Below are 25,453 nucleotides of genomic sequence, written 5' to 3'. Positions count from 1 at the left end.
TCCAAAAACTTTCTTTTCGTCTAAATGACAAATACCTATCTTTATTGGAAGTTGCCGCCAGTTTAGACCGGTTTCATCAGCGTTATAAAGTTATTCAGGAATTAGGTCTAATTCGGTGATCTTTTTGTTCAAATTCTGGATAAATTCAGATATCTCTGACTCATCTACACTTAATTTTTCTCCACCCATCTACAAAAATTGTATTCCGTACCGTTTTTTGACGTTTTCGAACCAACCTTGACTAGCACGAGAATCAGTTTTCTTTGTTAATTCCTGGTAAAAAAACTGAGCTTTATTTTTTTAATGACACCTGAAATAGGAGCTTGTCTGCTTCATTGCTCCTTAAACCAGATGTGCAGAGCTTCTTCAACATCAGGAAATTCACTCATTTTAAGGATTTTTCTGTTCTTAGAATCATTCTCTACATATTTCATAAATTTTTATATATTTTTTTTGTTTTTCATACTGTCGTACACTCTAGCTCGTCCAATATCATAGAATCTAGATATCGCAGTCGGAGTTTCACCACACTCGCATCTCTTAATAATATCCCATTTATTTTTTAGAGTCATTGTTTTGTGCTTTCGTTTTGAACTTGTGCTCCCTATTGAACTGAACTTTCTTTCTTTCTTTCTCCCCTTCCTTTTACCCTATCAGGGTGTCGGATTTGGGCTAGCTATTTTAATTTCCATTTACCCACCTCTTCCATTCTTTTGTTTCCTGCCATTATTTTCAATTCCTCGAGTGATTTTTGTTTAAGTTTTCCCGCCTCTACTACTTGCTGTATCCATTTTTTTCTTGGTCTGCCTCTTTTTCTTTTTCCGATGTTTTTTGCTTCATAAATTTTTCCTGTTATTCTATTGGATTGCATCCTCATCAGATGAACTGAACTTTCTAAACGAATTAAATAAAAGTTTGGCATTACGTATTACTGTATCTACAAACCCTATCGAACCGAACTGCTCACGGAAAACACGAAATAAGGAACCTGGTAAGAATGAGATTCATGTGGCGATAGGTCCGACGCACCTTGACGGGAGGTGCGTCGGACTACCGAGCATGTCGGATTGCAAAACGTCGGAGTATCAAGGGTGTACTGTATTTCAATTAGAACAAAAAAAATTAAACAAAGTAAAACCTTTAAACGGAATTTAAAAAAAATCAAGTGTGCCTGTATTAGGAAACTATGTATAATTTTAAAAAATATTTATATAAAAACAAAAGTATTACTTACTTGTACATCCTGAAACATGGTATTCCATAAACCCCAGCTATTCAAATTATGACAAGCATAGAACATCGATAGTTTTTTCAAAGAACTGATTACATTAAATACTTCATCCGCATTGGGAGTTTCTTCGCCAAGCATCAAATTTCTCCAATCGTCGATGGCTTCTTTATATGAGGCAACTATCATATCGATAATAGTCGACCTGGCCACATCACACTTCGTAAAAATAGAGTGACCTTCTGTGCAAACGGTTTCTAAAGTTTTTGCTAATGTTTCCAAAACCTAAAAAAGTTCATAATATCTAGTGATGTGCAAATCAGAACTGACCCGATTCAATGAGCCGAATCTTCAGAAAGATCCAACTGACCCGAATCTCAAAACTAAACCTAACGGATCACGGGTCAGTAACAAACACATATGACGCGCGGAATGATGTAGTTCTAAGCGAAAGCAAGGAGTCAGCTGAACACTGAATCCCAAGTTCTTATAAACAGAACCGAATCTTTTCAAATATTTTGCGATCTTGCTCGTTTGAAAGGAACGTGAATAGTGAATTGATTGTCGGTTGTCAGGACGGGATATTGAGAGAGCAAAATATTTATTTTACTGATAATTAATTATAAGGTGTAAAATATTAATTAAAAACTATTGGTACCTATAATATAAATTATCGGCAAAAAATATGTATATATTTGTTGGCTTTCCACGTGATTATTTTGGTTATTATATTTTTTTGTATTTTTGGCCACAATGGTATTTGTTCAGAGCCAAACAATTTATGGTATTTCCCGAAATATTTTATGGCATGGCGTATTATTGGTTGCATAATAATAATAATTTAGTAAAAGACCTACGAGATCTTTTGTACTTTATACATTAAAAAGACCTTAGATAGGTATGCTTAAATTAGCATGCTTAAAAAAACGTTTAAATGATAATATATAGCTTAAAAAAATTAAATGTGAATTTTAAGTTAAATTAGGTAAAATTTAATAGATCAAACAAAGTAAATTTTTCTTTGCCATAACATTTACTTGTAAGATTGAATAACAACTACATAATAACATAATGATCTTACACTCGATTATCCACCCACCTCCTACCGCTAAAATTATAGATTTGGTTTGCATATGATCTGTACTGACCCGGCTGACCCGTGACCCGACAAAGTGATCCGGTTCTCTTAAGTGAACCGGAACCGGTAACCCGAATCTTAAAGATGACCCGAAATTCCTGTCACTAATAATATCGTAATACTAAAACACTGATTTTATTAGTTCCACCATAGACACAAATAAAAAGCTACTATAGACCATTATACTTTTTTAGACATGCATGGTGAGACCAGTGTGGTTTCCTGCGGCAATACGATCCTATTGCCGCAGGCAATATATTCTCCCGGTCACACGCATTTGGCTAAAATGTATATATTGGTCGATTCCATCTCTCTATCTCTCTCCTTCCCCCCCTCTCTCTCTCCCTCCCCCCCTCTCTCACTTCCTCCCCCTCTCCCTCCCTCCCTCTCTCCCTCTCTAACTGTATGTCTCGCTCTCTATGACTAACTGTATGTCTCACTCTCTATGACTAACTGTATGTCTCACTCTCTAAGTACATTTCTCTCTCAAATTCTCTCCTTCACATTCTAGGTGTATGTCTCTCTCTCGTTTTTATATCTTTCTCTGCGTCTTTTTCTATATAAGACTACATTTCGTAGTCTTATAGAGAACTCTCTGTCCTCTCATCCTCTCTCTGTATATCTCTCCTCTTTTTCTCTGTCTGGCTCTCCCTATTATGTCTGTATCTTTTTTCTCTCCACGGCTTCAATACGTATCTCGCTCTCTTTCTCTTTCGCAAACCTTATATATTTCTTTCGTTTCCCTTCTATATTCACTTTCTCATCTGCCACTATAGCACTATCTTTTTTTTTCTCGACCTCTCGCATCCTTTCTACCTCTCTCTTTTTCCCGCCTTTCTTTTCTATGCCTTTACCTTCTCTTCACTCTCACTGTCGCATTTCTCTATTCCATCTCCCTCCTTCTCTCTTTCTGTCGTTGTCTCCGTATCTATCTCTCTCTTTCTATAACTGTGTATCTTTCCCCCAGTCCCTCTATTTGTCCTATTTGTCTGCCTCGTTTCTCTTACCCCCATCTTTATCTCTCTCTCTGTCTCTTTATCTCTCTCACTCTGCCGTCCCTTTTATTTCTCTGTTCTTCTCTATGCGTCCCCACCTCTCTATATGTCTCTCTATCGCTTTCTGTCTCCTATTTGTCTCCCTCCCTCAATATTTCTCTGTTCTATGCTTGACTGTACAAAGTTTGTAGTTACCAGGTTTAGAGCCTTAAACATTGTTTTCAAATTTTACCAACTCTCGTATGCTTCTAACATATTGCTGTATACAATGAGCATAGCAATGAAAAGTAATGCAGTTAGTGTAGGAAATGCAGACATTCGCCATGTTTTACGTCTCACTTTACAGTGGGCAAATTCTTGAGAAAACTCTAGAGTTCGATGTCGATACCCAACACATATTTGTCGATTTCAGTATATAGACGTAAATTGCTTTAGGTCATGCTGGAGTTTCAAGTATCGTTCAACTAACAGAGCTAGTACTCACAGGCACAGAGAGTCAAAGTACATAATGAGTTTTTAAGGACCTTTCCATTGTAAAAATGAATTAAGACAGGGACGTGAGTCTCTCCTAGTTAACCTTGAGCTCGAAAAAGTAGTTCGATATTCTCAGATTAACGCGAATGGTAAAGACCGAAACTTAGGTACCTGGACAACTTAGACGACGACATCAAATCTATCGGTGTTAAAAAGTGGAGAGAGCGAAGCGAAGAATGAAGGATTGTTCTAAAGAAGGATTTTGCTAATAACGTTTGCAACCCCAATTGATATTTTACGCAGCTAATAACCGTAACAGTAACGTTCCACAATAGAACACAGAGTTTGCTTATCTTTTCTCCTTTATTGCTAGTTTCGTTTAAATTATTATCAAGTTAATTTATGCCAAGCAATATTTTAACTAAAATAATACTAACCTCCGGTTCGTGTTGAACTTGAACAATATATTTCAGTTTCACTAAAAGTGCTTGAAGCGATCCCTCTTGTCTTCCACTTGTGTATAAATCTAAATCAAAATATTGAGGTATACTTAATAGATTTGCTAATTTTTCAGGATCAGCAGAATATTTGTCCAACAGTTGAGGTAAAGTTACTATAAAATGCTCTGTTAATTTTTGTTTATCTTCTCCAGCCTAAAAATTTAAAATTATTTAATAAAAATCCCTAGAATATAATATTTATTGGCATATTTACATATACCAGGCCTCCAAAAGGAGATACATAAGAACAGTGGTGAATAATGTTTTTATTTCTGAGCCTTCAGAAGTATTGTGGACTGTATTCCTTGTATAAAAAATATTTATTCTGACTTTTAACACCTTTATTATAATTATTTTATAAGAACTTAAAATTAACAAAACCAAAAAAGGAATGTCTTATTTCTCCTTGACAGCTACGCGCCGTCGTTGTCGCTAATGTTCGATCCATGCGCCCTGTGGTCCGTGCAGGGACGGCTCTTGCACTGTTGACTGCTGAACATGCCGCCCCCCTTGAAAGGCTTAAGTGATGCCTTTCAAACAACGCTTCTTGTAAACCATAACCATTATTGTTCATCCATTGGCAGGACGGCTAACTTTACACAAGGCCTTTTGAATTCACCTTTAGAAGTACGCACAGTCACAACCCGCACAACATTATCTGTCCCAGCATGTAGTTGCAATATTCTACCCAATTCCCATTTAGTAGGAGGAAGACCATCCTCTTGAATAATAACCAATGATCCAATTTTCACGTTGTCAGCTGCTGTTCTCCATTTGGTTCGCTGCTGAAGTGAAGAGAGGTACTCACGTGACCAGCGTACCCAAAAACTCTGAATTATCTGAGTCAGGTGATGATACCGTTTCAACTTATTCGGATTTATTTCAGTTAGCTCTTCTTGTGGCAGTGCTACAAGTGGTGCTCCAATTAGAAAATGTCCAGGGGTGAGTACACCAAGGTCTTCTGGACTTTCCGACAGAGGTAATAAAGGACGGGAATTTAGGAGAGACTCAATTTGCGTCAACAAAGTATACATTTCGTCATATGTAAATTTATTATTACACATTACCCTTCGTATATGAAACTTTACCGATTTTACAGTTGATTCCCAGATGCCACCAAAATGTGGTGAGTGAGCTGGAATAAAATGCCAATGAATCTTATGTTCCGAAAAATAATCTAAAAAATTTGATTTTACCGTTGCATCATTCATAAATGAATATAACTCCTGCAAATGATTATTTGCCCCAACGAAGTTAGTTCCATTATCAGAATACATATTTTTACATAGACCTCTTCTAGCAATGAAACGTTTAAATGAATTTAAGAATGAATTAGTACTTAAATCATATACAAGTTCAATATGTGTCGCCCTTGTTGTAAAACATGTAAAAATACATATATAGCATTTAACTACTTTACAATTCCGTAAATAGCTTGTTTTCAATTCAAAGGGACCCCCATAATCTACACCACAATTATAAAATGGCCTTGTAGGCAGAAGTCTAGATTTAGGTAAATCTCCCATAAGAGGTGCAAGCAATGTAGGTTTGACACGAAAGCAAGTAACACATTTATGCAGAATGTGCCTAACCGTGCTACGTCCAGATAATAACCAAAATTTTAAACGAATTATTGATAGCAATGCTTGTGGACCTGCATGCAAGTATTTATGATGATACGATATCACTATAAGTTTAGTTAATACATGACCGTTCGGGAGTATGATTGGATGCTTCTGGTCAAAAGACAATTCTGACTTTTGAAGACGTCCACCAACTCGTAATAGTCCTGTATCATCAAGAAAAGGATTTAATGATAAGATTTTACTCGATTTATGTATTGGTTTTGATTTTTTTATTGTTTGTATTTCCTGATGAAATACTTCATTTTGTGCCATATATACCAAACAGAAAAAACTTCTTTCTTTTTCATCTACAGTAAAAGGACCCGTTGTCTTATTATTAGATGATTTACAATTGGTGACAAACCGAAGTATATATGCAAAAACACGCTGCAATTTAGCTAAGCTGGAAAAACGGTTCCAAATTTCAGCAAATTGCACAGTTGATATAAATGTTTGAATTACCTTCTGGTCAGGTATGATAGAAATGTGTGAATTTGACAAAGCCTTAGTAGGCCAAGACAATTTATGAGAAGCTAACCATGGTGGCCCATTCCACCACAATTTTGAAGTGTTTAATAACTTTGGTTCATATCCGCGGGTAATTATGTCGGCTGGGTTATCATGCGAGTCAACATGATGCCAGCTATATCCATTAGAAAGCCTTTGTATTTCCGACACCCTATTTCCAACGAAGGTTTTCCATTGTGACGGTTCACCCAAAATCCAATGAAGAGTTATCATTGAATCAGACCAAAAATGTACCTCATCAAAGCTAACACCTATTGTTGCGATAACCGCCGATGCCAATTTGGCAGCCAATAAAGCACCACACAATTCCAATCTAGGCAAAGATATTGTTTTTAAGGGTGCTACCCTTGATTTCGCACATAATAAATGAACTAAGCAAGAACCACCTTGATCCAGTGACCGAATGTAGAGTGCTGCGCCATAAGCAGACTCTGAAGCGTCACTGAAACAATGTAATTGTCTATTAATTGGATTAGAACACAAAACTTGCCTGCTAATGTGAGTTTTCTCCAAATCTGCAATTGATTCCCTAAACTGGTTCCAAGCTGTGTGTAAATCTAAAGGTAAAGACTCATCCCAATTTAATTTTAATTGCCATAGTGATTGCATTATTAATTTAGCTTTAATTATAACTGGCCCTACTAGTCCAAGAGGATCAAATATCTGTGAAACTAAAGACAGAACTGTTCTTTTGCTAACCTTTGTGTAATTAGAAAAATTGATTTTATATTGAAGCGAATCTATCTTTGAGTTCCAATAAAGCCCTAATGTTTTTGTTGTAACATCATCTGCAAGATAATGTTCAATGTCTCCCTTTATTTGAATATCCTCATCAAAAATTTCAGGTTTGTTTGATACCCATTTTCTAAGTGAAAATCCTGCTGTGCACAAAATATTATTTAATTCATCCTTTAATGATTTTACTTCTTCAATTGAACTCCCTCCTGTAAGCAAATCATCAACATAAAAATCCTTTAAAATCACCTGGGAAGCTAGAGGCAGGTTCAATTGATTCTCATGAGCTAATTGTTGTAAGCTTCTTATAGCCAAAAATGCTGCTGGAGCGGTCCCATATGTTAGCGTTTTCAGCTTGTATGTCTCAATTGGTTGCTCATCCGAAAACCTCCATAATATTTGTTGTAGTTTTTGCTGAGTTTTGCAAACAAAAACCTGTCGATACATCTTTTCGATGTCTGAAGCTATAACTACATTATGTTTTCGAAAACGAAGAAGAATGCACATTAAATCATCTTGTAATTTTGGTCCGACCATTAGAACATCATTTAATGACAAACCACTGTCAGTTCTAGCTGACCCATCAAACACTACCCTTAATTTTGTAGTTAAAGACGTTTCTTTTAAAACTCCATGATGTGGAAGATAGTAGTTGGGTGTTTCTGAATTGAAGTCAGTTTTATCTTCAACCTTTGACATGTGACCCAACTGGATATATTCCTGCATAAACTCATGGTATTTAATTTTCATTTCCAAATTTTTATTTAATTTATTTTCCAATAATTCAAATCTTTTTAGTGCATTACTATAAGAATCTCCTAAGTCAGAAATGTTTGACCTTGTTGGTAATTTAACAACAAAATGACCGTTTTCATTTTTAATCGTGCTAGCTTCAAACAACTCTTGACAATAAATGTCCTCCTTGGACATAACCTTTTTTGCACCAAATTCTTCTATTAACCAAAATTTTTCAATTTGGTTTTCCAAAACATTAGACGAAAAATTACATACCACTGAATTGTTGCTAACCTTAATTGATTGACTAACTGGCCCTGAAATAACCCATCCCAACTTAGTTTTTTGGAGAATTGGTTGATCTTTGCCAAGTTTTATCTGACCCACACATAATAATTGCCAAAAAACTGATGCTCCCAGTAATACATCAATTTGTTTTGAAACCCCAAATGTTTCATCTGCAAGTACAATGTTTTTAGGAATATTTATAAAATCCAAGTTTAAATCCGAAGTTGGTAAATTGTCAGAAATTTTATCAATTACCAATAAAAATGCATTAGTTTGATAATTGCTAAACTTTGATAAAAGTGTCCCATTTAATGCCTGAGAAATGTTTGTTATACCTTGACCTAAACCTTTAACCGGAATGTGTACCTTATCTGCCCGTAATTGTAATTTTTCAAAAAATGAACGTGATATAAAATTTGACTGTGAACCTGAGTCCAATAAAACTCTACATTCATGCAAAATTCCATATTTGTCTTGCATATATACTAAGGCCGTTGAAAGTAAAATATCAGTTTTTAATCTGTATGATATACCTTGCTTAGAATGATTTAAAAAATTAATTGAATCCTGACCTATATCACCCGAAAGTGATTCTAAAAAACATGTCTGACCTATATCACCCGAATGTGATTCCAAAAAACCTGTCTGACCCAAAAAGTTTAATTGAGATGTACCTTCCATTGAATTATTATGGAATGCACCTTGTCCCTGAATATGTACTTCCTTTCCCTGTTTAGATATGCCATTTCCCTGTGTGTGTGTTTCTTTCTGGGTAGATATACCACAAATTTGTGATTCAACCTTTGATCCGTTGAGTTGAGTTGCATTTGTTTGTAAATGAGAATTGTTTATAAATTTACCATCCATATGTAAAAGAGTATTGTGTCGTTTTCCACAAAGTTTACAACCTCCCCATGTACAATGTTGTACTAAGTGTCCATCCTTTAGACAGTTCCAACATGCTTTTGATTTTGTTACCTCTTGTCTTCTAGCTGACACTGATAAATTATGAAATTTTTTACATGAATAAAAATAGTGCGGTAAATTACAAAGTGCACATTGTTTGGACGTTGCAATGAATGACTTTGATAATGTCATTTTTTGCACCCTTTTTTTTGTTTCCTTTGATATTTGCTCTATATCTTGTTTATCCCCTTCTGAATTTTGTAAGTGTTGCACTTTATGATCTATAAATGCTAAGAATTCCTGTATCGTAGAAAATTCGTTAACTGGACCCTTTTCTTGCCATTCCTTATTTGTGTAATAATCAAGCTTTTTCTCTATGGTACAAAGTAAAAGAACATCCCAATGTTCAACTGGATAACCTAACATACCTAGTGACTTTAAATTTCTTTTTATACAACCTGACAATTTCTTTAATTCTAAACTATTTACCTGAGTTATTTTTGGATATTCATATATAGCTTCAATATGACCACGTGCAATAAGTTTTTTCTTTTCATATGTTTCAGATAAAAGTTGCCATGCAATAGTAAAATTTTTGCTAGTAGTTTTTAGCTGCTCCAGTTCATCCTGGGCATCCCCTATCAAAGCCCTTTTTAAATAGTGAAGCTTGTCAACATCATTTAAATCAGAATTTTCTATGACCATACTAGTAAAACTATCTCTAAATTCTAACCAATGTTGATAACAACCATTAAAAGTTGGAACCTCCAGTGGTGGTAACCGTACATTTTTTAAGCTATTTCGATCTAAACTAGTATTGTGACCTGAGTTTGCTATAGTATCGTTTAAATTAACTTCATTCTTTAATATAATTTCTGCAGAGGCTATTAGTTTAAAATATGCATCCTGAAAATCTAACCTTTCTTGTAATTGTTCCTCTGATGTGTCTAATAAGTCAATTTCACTTTGTATTTGATCAAAATCATTCCACCATTCTTTGCATTTGTCAACCCTAACTTGTAATTCTACTATTTTATCGTGAGTAAAACTGCTTATAAATGAATCAAATTTTGTAATTTGTGCCTTAAAGATACCACGCTTTCTTTTTAAAACTGTTAACTGATCCATTGCATCGACTATGTATAATATTAATAAAGTTTAAAGCTTGCTATTAATAAATCCTAACAAACCGAAATTATAATAACCTTGTGACACAAATTAATATCTCTCTTATTCCAGGATAGGTATTATAGGAATGAAAAAATGTGTACTCACCACATACCATGCCATATAAACTTTTTCACTTGCCGATAAAAAATACACTAACTTGTTGCTTGTTGATAAAATCCGTTCGAATGACCATGAATAATGTTTTTATTTCTGAGCCTTCAGAAGTATTGTGGACTGTATTCCTTGTATAAAAAATATTTATTCTGACTTTTTACACCTTTATTATAATTATTTTATAAGAACTTAAAATTAACAAAACCAAAAAAGGAATGTCTTATTTCTCCTTGACAGCTACGCGCCGTCGTTGTCGCTAATGTTCGATCCATGCGCCCTGTGGTCCGTGCAGGGACGGCTCTTGCACTGTTGACTGCTGAACAAGTGGTATTAGTAACGATATCTTTTTTTTCTTTAATATAAATTTCCACTTTATCATTTAAAACTATATTTTTTACAGTATTATATGTTAGGTATCCATATGCTATACATTAAAATATTTGTAATATTTCCAGCCAACCAATATTTTCCAACCTTTCCAGATTTTCCTTTACATTAAAATCTGATCTGAGCCACCTTGTATCACATAATAAACAAATAACAATTTTACACTCACTTTCGGAAGGTATATTTTGTGCATCAGTATTAGGCCAGGCCATTTCGCACGATCCTAGATAATTGGAACCAAATTCATTTTATTTTTAAAGGTTATTAGCAAAATAGACCGTTGGTGTAATTTGCCTAGACAAAAACCAATTTATGTCTCTTTTATAGATTTTGAAAACACATTTAAAAGGGTCCAACGAAATAAACTGCTTGAAAATCTAGAAATTATAGCAATACATGATAGAGATCTAAGTCTTGTACAAAATTTATATTGGAAACAAAAAGCCTCTATTCTGGTAGATAACAACAAGAGCGACAAAATTTTCATTCGAAGAGAACTCAGACAAGGTTGTTTTTCGTCCCCAAATTTGTTTAATGTATACTCGGAAATAATATTTTGAAACCTTAGAAGGACAGTGTGGAGTTCGAGTATTTAACTGAAAGTATCAGATTTTCAATCCCTTATAGACTGAGTCAATAGAGAATGCTCCAAGAACGAACCCATAGAATGCTCAAAATATCATGGATTAAATGCATTTCAAATATACAAGTATTAAATAGAATATTTCAAGGCAAAAGTGACAATGAAAATGATGTAAAAAACAAAAACATGAATAGTTGGGGCATATAATGAGACTTAGCAAATACTGGATACTGCAGATAATACTAAGAATAACAGAAAGATAGGTAGATAGATAGACAGAGAGAATAGAGTGGGAGAGAGAGAGAGAAAGGTGGGGGGGAATTGGTAGGAAGAAACATTAGTGACTACAAAACCTTCATGAACGGACTGGCTTATCAGCAGATCAATTGTTAAATGTCACACAAGATGGAAAAATATTGGCAAATTGTTATGGAGGCTACCAATAAATCTGGACATGGTACTCAAGGAAGAAGTAGTTAGTTTGTCTGTTGAATAAATGTCTTCTCTAGGTAAAATCATATTGATTGTTTACAAAGAGTTGCTTTTTATACCCAAACGACTGCAGTAACTGATGTGGGTACTGATTCGATGAAAATTTTTATTTTTTATAATATAATAGAAAAATTCAAAGTCCCAGCCAGTTCAAACCCACTACTTGAGTTTTTTATCTGTAAATTCAGGACTTTGCCCACTGCATTGACGAAGTGGTAATAGGCACTATTGATATTTGCACAATATCAAGAGCAATATAATAGGTGAAGACAAAAACTTGAGTTTACGAATATTTAAATGATACAAATTTAAAAGTACTTAGTATTTATGAAGATAAATCATTTTTTGTCTAATAGGAAGGTTTTAACTCTCTTTCCAGGCACAAAAGAACAATACCTTGTTTATTAATGTTTTCTGCAAAATTAGTTATCGTGATGTCGATCAAATAAACTGTATTTACACAAGCAAAATAATAATGTATTACCTGTTTCACTTCTCGTATTGAACTCATCTTTCTAGTGGGTCCTCGGCCAACTGGCGCTTCTCCGGTCGCTGCTTGCTTCACACAACATACCATAATCTCAATTAAACTCGTTTCTTGTCTGTTATCTAATGGTTCTTCATGTACTCCGGGTTCCTCCAGTAACAAATCAGTCATACACTCCCAGTCTTTCATCATAGTGTTTGACTCTATGAGAGAATCGACCAGGTACGCAGCGTGCTCGTGAAGTTCAGATTCAATGAAAAACTGCACTAGATCTCGTATGAACGGAGTGTTAGGTAGGCGTCGCTTTCCCCTTTTGGTTTTCCCAGAATCTAAGTCTCCAGGTTGGAAGAGGCGTTCGTTTAAGAACTCGCCAGCTGCCTGCGCAACAGCTCTGTGTGATGAGTAGACCTAAAATGTTAAGTATAAATATATGTAACAATAAAGAGTATCAGGCTAAGTTTCAAAACCAATTCTAGTCTGGTAATTGAAATAAAAATTTACTCCTATAATATTTTGTGAATAGATCAAATGAATATAAAAAACCATTCAAAAGAGATTAGAAAACTAGCACAAAACATGGCACACCAAGGTACATTGTACTCACATTATATTTAAGTTAATACAAGAACAATGTTGTCTGTCGTCTTCCTATAAACCAAAAGCTGATGCCTGTTATCCAATTAATATGTAGATATGGTCTATATGACAATGAATGGATATATTTCAAACGAAAGTCAACAGTAACAAGTAACAAATAATATTAGTCATGCTGGGCTGAATTTTGAAACTATTAAAGACAAAATCATCACTCATCACAAGGTAAAAGGACTCTTGTTGCCTTTTGATAATTATCTTTATAAATAATCTTTACCTTCTAATCTACTTCCAGAATTAAAAATATTGGATTTTCTAGATCACCTCACCATTAGGACAGAAGTTCCTTATTAGGTTATTTAAACAACAAAGTAAAACTCAAACGAAAATGAAGAGAGATCAAATGAAGATCATTATCAAGTATTCATTACCTGAACTACAATCAAGTGCTACCCACAGCACATTAAATAGATCAACCACACTACATAGCGTTACCAAATGATTTACACAACTGAAATATTGATTAGGGGCAAGATAATACAGGTGCACAGTAGGTTTAGCATCATAGAAATGATAGTTCTCTTGGCTACAACTTATATTTACTCACTATTATTGGGTTCTGATCACAAACAAGTACTCTCGACCAGCAACAAGTAAAAAACGACAGCATCCATCTGGGAAATTAAAGAATCAAAAAGAAAATAATAACTTTTCTAACAATAACTAATAAAGTTAACAATGTTTTCAAAAGGTTACAATTTACGATTTGTTAAAGAAAACATATGACATTTATTCTAATAGATATGACAAGTTAAACATAAATAGTATATTAAAGCAAATCTTACCAATTCATAGACGTGTTCACAATCTTTATCAGTCAATATTTCATGGTGGTGTTTCAAAATGGAAATAACTAATTTGACAGCTTGAACTGCAACTTCATATTCTTTGTCAAGAGTCATAGCAACGATACGATCTTTAAATTTGTTTGTGAAAAGTTCCAGCTTTCCTTTTAGTTCTTCGCTTGCATATAAAGGTTGCAATGCTTGCAGACATCTTAAACGTACTTCACCGACCTACAAATAGTTTTAAATAAAATATGTTCTCAATTAAGGTCCATTTTAACATATATATTTTATTCCTACTATTAAAGTAACGAATTCACATGGAAACAATTACAAATATAATAATAATAATATTACCTTATCGTGCAAAGTCCAACCAATATACTTTAGATAAGAGTCATCCAAAAAGTTAGCATGAAATTTATGCATCCAAACTCCAATCTCTGTCATAGCAATGGCTCTAATTTCTGGTAATGTGTCCCTATATCTATGTACGAAAACAGATTTGAACATGTAAGTCAACATATTCTTTATTTCGTCCATATTTTCTTCTAATTCCTGTCTTTTAGCCAGTAAAGCTTCCAATCGGTCACTAGCACGTTTCTCTCTTGTCTTTTGTCTTTCGGCTTCATATTGTCGTTGAGTGTTATCTAAATTTACAGAGACTGTCAGCGCCACATCGACTAGAGCTGTCATTAGTTTCATAGCACCTAGAGTTGCAGTATGTCTAAATGCTCTAACCTATAAAAGTTATATACCTAATTATCTTAATTGAAACTTTAAAATAAACATTAAAAACAAGCTGTTACTATTGATTAAGGGGGGTAGGATTTATTTTCAATATCTTAAACATATTTTTAAGATTTTGTTTTTTTTTAATTGTGTAATATAAATTTATTTTAGTACATTATAGTACATAACATTAGTACATTATAGTACAAGGTTTCAAGAGTATTATCTAAAATTTTGTTACCAAAATATTAAAAATTAAGAAAATGAGCTAATTTTCCAAGATGAAAAAAAAGTTTCTTTGCAGTGGTCATTATAACTTATAACTGGATCATCTGTTAACAAAACACCAAAAAGGTTTCGTTAGTTTATGACTTTCCCTAGGCCGCAACGTCGGGATATTTTTCATTTTATCTTTTTTCAAATTGTAGAAGTAAAAAATGACAAAAATTTTGGATTTTTTAAAATTTTTTCTTAAATTTGAATAATTTGATGTTGTAAAATTAATTATAACAACAAAATGGACAATATCTCGACGTTGCGACCTATTAATTTATCTATAAAAGAAGTGTGCAAAATTTGAGGATTGATCAAGTAGTTTTTGAGATACAGTGAACACCGAGAAAAATATAACATAACAGGTATAGCAGAGAAGCTATAAAATAGATAAAGAAGAAATAAAGCAAAACACACAAAATAAGAATAGGGAAAGTTGAAGTGACAATGAGAAAGTTAAAAGCAAAAGGACTCTTGGGGAAAATGAAATAATTCAAAAAATGACAAAGCATCAATGAGAAAAAAAGTCAGAATGGTTATATGGTTATCTAAATGTAAAGAAATAATGTTAGTAACAAAATTAAATTAATCTAGAGATGTGATTGATAAACAAAGTATAAGACAAGTTTGTAAAGTAAGGACAAAAAAGGACATACTTATTCTGTAGCACAAAATGCGTAGTGACATGGTCAGTACTTTGTGATTTACAAGGCAATATAATACAGTATACTCCCTCTATAACGAACACGGTTATTACGAGTTTTCGCTTATAACGAGGTACATTAGATGTCCCGTGAAATTTTTATTTAACTATAACCCCCTATAACGAGGCAAATTTGGTTATAACGAGAGAAAATAAGATCGAAAAACGTGTTTTTTTTACGTTTTTGGCCTGGCTGTGGCCATAAATAAATACCTTTTTAAACAGCCTCTCAATAAATTTAACTGCCGCAATAAACTTCTTTACAACAAATACAACTGTTTCACATCTTTAGAAAATAATAGAATGATACTGGTCAATTTAAAACAGTCAAAAATTACAGACTTCTTCCAATTGCAGAAGCAATAGTTTATGTTATCCTTTATACATTATCTAGTTGGAAAAAAATTTAAGCACAGATTTTTTATTTTAACGTATATCATTGACAATAAAAGTAAACAACCCTTTTTTTTAATGTATTTCATTGACAATGAGAGTAAACAACTTTTTTTCAAAAACGGTTCAAACAATATTTATTAGCATCTTATATTGCTCCGAATGGCATGACTATAGGAAGCTAATGTTTTAGAAAACTACATATTCATATGTATGCACATTATTATTGTTGTCTGATATAACGAGATCGTCTTATAACGAGGTAATTAGTCTGCCATTTCAGTTCTCGTTATAGAGGGAGTCTACTGTATTATATAAAGGTTCCTGAAGAAAAATAAATATAATAGTAGTGAATGGGTAATAAAGAATGGTTTGTTTATGCCTCATATAATAAGACTGCCAAATTTTTATAACTTTATAATGAAGTTCATTTATTTAAAAATAGGGAAAGTCCTAATATACACAAAAATAATCAATTTATGACATTAATACATAATAAGATAAAAATAACAATTGCACAAATATAGTACCTATCATATTAAAAGTATAAAACATACAAAACAATATTCATAAAAACATGAGTAAAAAAACAACTACCTAACTATTGATGCTTTTAATATGGTCCACTAATATGCTTTTAAACATTTGTACAGATGAACAACTTTTAACTGTTTGAGGAAGCTTATTAAAAAGATCAAAACCCTTAAACAACAAAGAGTTTCTTGAAGCTGTCCTTTTTTCACAATGTGTAAATTACAATTTCCTCAAGTAGGATATTGTGAATATCACAATTCTACGTAATAAAGTCACAAAAGTAAGCGGGAGCCAAACTATTAAAAATTATATAAGTAAACACACTGTAAGGCAAAGGACCCTTTGTTGAACTAACAGCTACTGCAGGATGCTAAGCATTGTTGCTATAGGTGTATATCTGCATCCACCAAGAATGATTCTTATTCCATGATTTTGTAATTTTTTCAACTGGGCTGATTGATTTAAATTGAACAGAAAAATAACTGAAGAGCAAACATTGAAGTGAGGTTGAATAATTGCATTAAAAACTGTAATTTTAGTTAAAATTGACACATTTTTGATATTCTTGAAACTGTATAATTGTAGAATATACATGATTGACAAAGAAAATACTAAATTCATTATAAAAATATAAATATTATATGTTCTTATTACAATCTCCCAAAATTAAATGATTTTCTTACCTGAGAATCTGACAATCCAGTAAGTAAAGAGATAACGTTATCCATTAAAAACTGATCATATATAATAGTATATTGACATTGTTTCACTAACGTTTGTACAAAATCGCAAAAATTTTGTCTAAACTTTTTCCAAGTGTGTCCCGCCATAATCAAAGGATATTCACCACTTTCTTCATCGAATTCCTCAGTCATTTTTCTGATGATTGCAGCATGCTCCATGGAGGCTTGCATCTGTTGAGTAATACGACCCTTACAACCAGATGCATTTATGAAGAACTGCATAAGAGAGATCAGTGCAGCTTCTCTATTAAGTTTATAGCTCTCTATCCAGTCATCAACAATATGAGCCAAGGAATTTTTGCTATTTTTGATTGTATGATATAATGAGTCATCATCATCTCTGCTATGTATGATTTCCCCTACAGTATTTTTTCTACCTGGTGGTCTACCTAAGGGTAAAAAGACAATATTATAATGCAAGACTGTCAAGCTGCAGCTGGTATATATCAACAAACTTGGATCATTCTGACCAGTTTATCTTGAAATCTCAGTAGAAACATCTCAACGTTTTATATATAATTATAAAAGCTGGTTTTTGCTCTTAAGACAGTTAGTCTGTAAACAAAATTTAAAAAGCAATTGTTGTTGTACAAATAAATAAAAGTTGTAAATAAATATTGTATACAAAAGTTACCTAGTGTTACGTTTGTGGCAGAAGTAGGATTATTCGTTTAAGGCTCTAAACCTATTAATGTGAATTGCTTTCGGTTTGACTATTTGTTTGTAACAAGTAATAAACTTTCTTCTTTATGCATTTTTGTTAAATAATCTTACTTATAATTTAATGTAGGTTAGTTTCAAAATAAAACAATATCATTTTGGTAACTGTCCTTTTTTCAAAATTTAGAATTTAAATTTAGAATTGCTAATACCAAGACATGTTTGCAAATCTTATAATACTACATATCAAATAGCCTCTTTCATTGTCCCATTAATGCATAACTGTAATCATTCCTTTCAAACCCGTAATTTTATGGAATCTAATATGGATGTTTTCCGAAGTGTATTATCTAGATAAACCGGGCATGAAACTTATTTGGCTATCACTTTCAACGATAAAATATCAGCATTTTATGGAACATTTTTATATCATTATAACACAATTTTTCCTAAAATACAAAACCAGCCAAATTGTATAGCAAAAATAAGTTTCCTAAGCACATCAAAGAAATGTATAATGTGCTGTGCAGAATGATATAATACTTTTAAAAAGCAATATCAACAAATCAAATAACAGTATTTAAAACAAATAAATAATGGACATATTGAAAATAGCAACAACACGATAGAAGAAAGTTGGAAAATTATCAATAATAATCAAAATAGAAATAAATCAAGATTAGCAAATACAATTAAAATAAATGACAACGAAAATATAAAAAGTAAAGATAAAGCCAACCTGATAAATAACTATTTCATTAATAAAAATAATAATAACTCAACTCCAAATTATCTCATAAAAATTGATCAATTTTCCAAGACTTTCTTTCTTTCTCCAACTACACCTGCAGAAGTACTATCACTTATAAGTAAGACCACATCTAAACATGCTGAAGGTTTAGATGAAATCAATGGTAAGGTTATAAGATATGTTGCCAGTCACATATGTGAACCCTTGTCACATTTAATCAATGAATCTCTTACTACAGGCCAATTTTCCAATATAAAGGAATCCGAGGGACAAGACATATAATGTTGTATACATTGTATAAATTTCTAGTTCTAGACAAATACATTCTATCTATCTACTAAATCTCAAAAACTTTTTAGTACAACTGATACATTTTTATTTTAAGTGTTTGTATTAGTACTTAGGTAGGTATATTTGTTTTATTTATTTTCGAATTAAACTTTGCTGACATTTAGGTAACAGTAAGTATATAGTGATCCATGTATTTATTATTATTTAGCTAAGTTTTCTGGAGATTTCTTGTTAAAAGTTTGGTAAGTTTTTGCTTAAACCTTTCAGCACAGCATACTTGTATACAAGTATTTACATTCTGTGCCACCAATATGAAGGATTATTTACTTTATTTAATGGGAATTAGCCCCAATTTCTTGCCTTGTCTTTTTATATTTAACATGGCGGAGTTGCAGCACCAGAAATATTGTATAAAATTGACATTTATGTTTCCTCCCAATCAACCATGTCTGTAAATCGTATACAAAATAAAGTAAGGTAATTAGTACTTAATTGTTAACTGAGATATCAAATAAACTGCCCTATAACTTCCCAAATTACAACCAAAATATTAATTACAGATTTAATCCTATATCATCCATTATTGCAAACAATTATCAAATATAATCCTTCCTACTTCTGGTTCAAATAAAATTTAAAATCTTATTTCTTACCTCTACCTCTTCCTCTTGTGCCCGAACTAGGTGGTGAATAAGATGGAGATATGACAGGAGCTGGTGGAGGATTGTTTAAACCTCTAGCTTTAGACCTAGTAACTCTTCGCATACCAGGTGTTGGGGGTGATTCAAAATCTGCAGATTGATCAGCGTAACTATTATCGCCATAAAGATTTTGTTGCATATAATTCCCTCCATAATTATCCTGCTCCAAGTGAGGAGTCATCATAGGATTTTCATATTCAGGAGGAGGATCGTCCATCCGGATTCTTTTACCACCGCGCCGATGCATTTTGTTATTTTTAGTACCTCAATTATAAAATAATCATTTAAAATTTACCAAATATTTTATAAATAATAATTAGTACACACAAGAATTATAGTTTACATAAACAAACTTTTAACCTCTCTCTAAATTCAATTGACATTTGACAGATGAATTTGTGTTAGGTCAGAGAACTACGAACGTTAGGTATAGCTAGGTCATAGAATATCAAGGTTAGTAGATATTTAAGTAGGTTGTCTCGTAACTATAGACCAATCAAATGCTCGCTTTTTAAAGGCGGGAATACGTCACCCATACGACACTTTTAAAATTGCCATAAGCTTCAATGCTAATATAAGGTTCAAAAACTTAGGTTTTGCAATATATTTTAGGATTTTCTTGGGTATAGGGATGTTAAGTGGTTCTTATATTAGTAATTATATCAATTTTTTTTTCTAAAATCAATAGTCTGATGACAAAAAATAGAATTGATTATAGTAATAATATTGTGTGTTTTAAATGGAGATAACAGTTTATTTCGCACAAAAACCCAAAAAAAAAACAGTAGAAAAAGTTCAGAAGCAAAAATACTAAATATGTAGGAAGTTACTTATTATGCTTTTCCTGGAATTTGCAGCATTTTTATCATATCTAGTGGTAGGAAAAAAAAACCAATAGGTAATATAAATAATTTATTATTAGATTAAAATACAAAAAATGATTAGTCCTTCAAGCACAAATCTTCAAGCTATATATACTTATCTCATCTAAAAAATATATCATTATTATAACGTACAAAACTACATATAATTGTTATGACAAACCTTGATATCACGGCTACGAAAACACACTTCACAAGTGTTTATGTACACAAATAACTAAATAATAAGTCTCTATAAATAATATTGTCCTTATACCTATACTTAAAAATAAAAACTAAACAATAACTAAACAAATAAACGAACTAATACTGTAGAATAGAGACAACAAACGTGAACTTAAACTCAGACGTGCAGACAACTGTCCATCAACTGTCAAATTTGACTTTGTCGTATGAGTGACGTAAGCATTCTGCCTTCCCCTCGCTTCGCCAACATAGTTACGAGACAACCTACTTAACATCTACTAACCTTGATAGAATATAGAATCCAAAATTAGAGATGAGCATTTGTGTGACTTTTTAACACCTGGATTTGATATTTTTTAGCTACTTTCCAAAAACAGCAATTTAAAAAATTTAATTTTGTATCAACAAAAATTTAGTGAAGATTACTTTTGTCCAGAAAAATTGTTTGTAATTTCCACTACATAATAAATCTGTTTCAATATATATAAAATCGGACGTTTCATTTTCTTAAGCCTTCAATAAAAATAATGTATATAAATTAAATATCGTTTCTTGCATTAAATATCGTTTATTGAAATTTCTTCAATAAAAATAATGTATATAAATTAAATATCGTTTCTTGCATATTTCAAAACTTTTCTTTGTATTTTGGCAAACTGTTTTTGTCCTATCATATATTAAAATTATATCAGTATTCTCATTTTATTCCTAAAAACTGAATTAACAATTATATTACGTCAGACCAAGTAATTTGGGAATTGGTAGGCTTATCACATGAACGTGTATTTGCAGTTTGTCATTTTTGTCATTTGTCACTGTCAAAACTGAACTCTAACCTCCGGTTGTTGAGTTATTAAAAATTGTCATTTTTAATTTACATTGTTAAAATTAAATTGGAATAATGGCATTCAATTTTCCAGCATTTTCTTATATAATTGCTTTAATAGTCGACGCCTTTTTGATATTTTTCTCGCTATTTCACGTAATAGCATTTGATGAATTAAAAACTGATTACAAAAATCCTATTGATCAATGTAATAGTCTAAACCCGGTAAGTATTCATATAGTAAAGAATTATTGTAAATGTATGTTCTTATTGCATTAACTAATAGCTTAGTTTTTATAGGCATACAACTTAAGGGACACATTGTGTTTAGTATATTCTATAGTATAATTTATAAACCTAGAAAATGATTTTATGAATAATCCTAGGTACAAATAATTACCTTCGTTTTATGTAAATGGTTCATTTAATGGATATTTATAAATGTAGAAAAACAAAATAAAGGTATACAATTTTAAGCCAGACATTTATTAGGTTGATCCAAAAAGAAAAAAAGCATTAAAATAAAAAAGGGATTAGTATAAATTGATTCATATATAATATTGCCACAACAGAATAGTTTCAAAACCAAATTAAGAAAAAGAAATTTACAAATTGAGCAGTTAACAAACATATTTGATGACAACTTAATATATTATGTCTTCATGTGTTAGTTCTGTTTCTGCTTCACATTCTTTTCAAGATCTCATAAAACAACTTCAATTTTTGTTTAATTTTTTGTGATATGGGATTTAACAATATTGTGCCCTCCAATATTAAAAGTTGAGTGGATTTCTTGGAAGTTTGAGTATACTGAGACTGACATTATTCAGGTTCAAAATACTATGAAATGGTTAAAGACTTGTTTTTACCAAATTCAATAGTTATTTTGCAAAAATACAATTTTGATATGTAATTTTAGCAAATTCGTAGTGTAGAAATTAAAGCATGACAAATGATGGAGATCACGAAAGTAATGGACTAATAGTTCAATAATAATGTCTTTATAGATCAACTAGTGATTTTGCCCAGCACCAGGTGACAGGGGATCCAATCAATTGCCTTCTACAGTCACTCCACTCAATTTTTTCTGACCACCTCCTATTTAACTAGGACATAACCAAAATGATATTTTAGTCTGTTGTACAACTTTCATAACATATGTCACTTTTAGAGAATCACTGGACTTTTGTGTCAACTTGTCTTACGAAATCAATCTACATATAAAAACCAGCATAATTTTAGATCTTCTTGCATAAAAGGACCAGTCTTTGCAACTCCAGATAAATATTGTCCTATGTGACAGATCTGGAGGATGTACATTTATATATACTTATCTGTAAGATAAATGTAAAATTTATTTCGGAACACATCAATATTTAATTAAGTGTCAAAGAAATCACACTAATGTTTTATTATTTCTTTTGATTATACAATTTGTGGTGGCAGGAATAAATTAAATTATGTAAAGAAAAATTTAAAAACAAATAAAAAATGATGCATGTATATTAATGATCTTCTGGGGTTTCTCCATAACACTAAAATATTATATAAGGTTAGCTTAAACATCTTCAACTTCAGAAAGTTCAATAATGTCTTCATTTTGATCTGTTGCTAGGATATAGAATATTGCTGTAGATTAAAACAGTTGAATATGTTTAACTTTACAGCTACTTCAATTGGATAAAATAGTGTCTAAAACCTTCTCTTCCATACATAAAAAGTTATGTAACATATCTGGTTTTAATCTGGTTTAAAAATGACTTCATTGTATAATCAGAATCTCCAAGTAACAACCCATTTCTATTATCTCCATTTAAACTTTTTTTGATTATCAAGATTATGAAAACATTGAACTCATAAACTAAGTGAAGAAAAAGAGGTAGAATACCTACTTTTATAATCTTTTATTAACAACTATTTACAATATATCCTCAGAATATAGTTCACTGTTGGTTTACTTAATCTAAACCTCTTAAAAAAGTCTCTATCATTACAAAAATTAAAATGGTTGATTCTGCCTCAAATATTATATTCTCACACTAAGATTATAAACATTAAACATCAAACCCTTTGATTTTATTAAATCTTCTAATACTGGATCCATGTATCTCACCCACAATGAACAACAATATAAGTATAGGTTATATTTTTGATTTCACAATAACCTACAACATAATAACATAATTTTGTGTTTTATTTTTCAGCTTGTGTTGCCAGAGTACCTGCTCCATCTACTCTTCAACATCTTGTTTGCCGCATCAGGAGAATGGTTTTCGCTTTGTCTAAATATACCTTTGATCGCCTACCATTTCAATAGGTATCGTACACGTCCTGTCATGTCAGGTTATGGAATATATGATCCTACAAGCATCATGAATGCAGATGTACTTACGAGGTGCCAAAGGGAGGGATGGGTCAAGCTAGCCTTCTACTTACTCAGCTTTTTCTACTACCTCTACGGGTATGTCATAGCTTTAGAGAGTGTTCACATTGAACATACTTGAAGTTTTAGTAACCATATTTTTGTGAGTGATGAAGGATGAAATGTTTATCTTATAATCAGGACGATTTTGTACAACTTTTAATATTAGAACGTTTCTTGGGTTATGTATTATAGCTTTTATTTTTAACACATATATTTATTTTTCGACCTACAGATAAATCTGGAATATGACTGATTGTTTTGTGGTAGATATGTATTCGAATTGCAGAACTTTATAAGGATTCTGTATATAATTTTTTAATATTCTCAAGGATTATTCTTTTAATTGCAAAAAATGTATGATATTCATAATTTATTTTTCTTTTATTATTATTTTTTTTTAATTTAGGCCCATTTATACAAATATGTAGCTGAAATTATGGACAGTTTGAAGAATAATACTAGTACGATTTTTAAATTCATACTAATATGCTAATATTACCCAAACATTTAGTACTGAAAATAGTTTAGTTATAAACCTCTGAGTTTTTAGGCAGAGGTCTTTAATTTTATGTTTTCCTGGCGTTTTGTGTACAACTGCAGAAAAAAGTAATCAATGGTGATGCAGGAGTGAGCGTAGATGTACTCTGTCATAACGATAGATCACTATACGAAACTTAAATTCCAGATCACATTTGGCAAAAGTATATCACACACCTTGATAAAATACTTATTGCTTCATGTCATAGATGCAATAACTTATAAAGCTACCAACAGGATGCCCAAAAATGTTATTATTTTGAAGGAAAAAACTATTTCTTGAGAACTTTTTACCAAAATTAAATTTATACACTGAAGGTTTTTTTAAAATTTAATAAAATAAACAAAAATTAGAGAAAATAAAGCAATCAGCATTTGGACACGTTATAATGTCTACATGGTTGGTCCTCTTAACTCTTATAATGTATTGTCAATGATTTCAGCTGCGATATTGTATAAACTTCAAATTTGTGTTATGAAATTCCAAAGTTATTAGTTAGTCCAGATTATCTATTGTTGCTAATGTTCCATATAAATCTGAGGGGCCACTTATTTGTTAACTACTAAAATGTATCATAGAGATGCTTTAGGTATGTCAAATGTTAATATGAATATTCTAAAATATAAGCAAATTATATAAACTTGTTAAAAGGTACTTAACTCATGGATTAAAAATAATTTATGGAAAAATTAACAGTCGAATAAGCCTTTAGTGTATTATTATGCATATATTAAAAGAATAACTCCTAAATCATTTTAATCCCAGTAAAAATTGCATTCTTACAAGTTTTCTGGTTATTATGAGCTTTTTCTAGTCTACTCGTTCTCTTTTTGTTGACTGCTATAAGTATCATTCTAAGATCATAGATTCATATTTTTATAAAACATTCATCTTATATTTAAAATATTGCCTGATAGAGTTGATATACTGTACTTGAAATAACAACTAAATTATAGCTAGTTTTTTTCTCAAATTCATAAAAGCCACTTTTT

At 31.7% G+C, this 25,453-nt stretch overlaps 2 protein-coding genes across 2 annotated transcripts in view; one reads left to right on the top strand and one right to left on the bottom strand.

Annotated features, from left to right (window-relative positions):
- Positions 1–19,994, bottom strand: part of SA1 (stromal antigen) — a 31,492-nt gene extending 11,498 nt beyond the window's left edge. Inside the window, exons 1-7 of the mRNA XM_072541206.1 lie at positions 19,558–19,994; positions 17,143–17,591; positions 14,182–14,565; positions 13,825–14,055; positions 12,383–12,793; positions 4,273–4,488; positions 1,235–1,513 (exon numbers count right to left, since the gene is read on the bottom strand). Coding sequence (XP_072397307.1) covers positions 1,235–1,513; positions 4,273–4,488; positions 12,383–12,793; positions 13,825–14,055; positions 14,182–14,565; positions 17,143–17,591; positions 19,558–19,852 — 2,265 coding nt within the window. The 5' untranslated portion in view covers positions 19,853–19,994. The remainder of the gene's footprint in view (positions 1–1,234; positions 1,514–4,272; positions 4,489–12,382; positions 12,794–13,824; positions 14,056–14,181; positions 14,566–17,142; positions 17,592–19,557) is intronic.
- Positions 19,995–21,495: 1,501 nt separating this feature from the next.
- cni (protein cornichon) overlaps positions 21,496–25,453 on the top strand; it is a 26,597-nt gene continuing 22,639 nt past the window's right edge. The window contains exons 1-2 of the mRNA XM_072541202.1: positions 21,496–21,723; positions 23,703–23,959. Coding sequence (XP_072397303.1) covers positions 21,574–21,723; positions 23,703–23,959 — 407 coding nt within the window. The 5' untranslated portion in view covers positions 21,496–21,573. The remainder of the gene's footprint in view (positions 21,724–23,702; positions 23,960–25,453) is intronic.

The sequence above is a fragment of the Diabrotica undecimpunctata genome, chromosome 8, assembly GCF_040954645.1.
Source record: "Diabrotica undecimpunctata isolate CICGRU chromosome 8, icDiaUnde3, whole genome shotgun sequence".
NCBI classification, from domain to species: Eukaryota; Metazoa; Arthropoda; class Insecta; order Coleoptera; family Chrysomelidae; genus Diabrotica; species Diabrotica undecimpunctata.
This window is presented reverse-complemented; position numbering and strand designations above follow the sequence as displayed.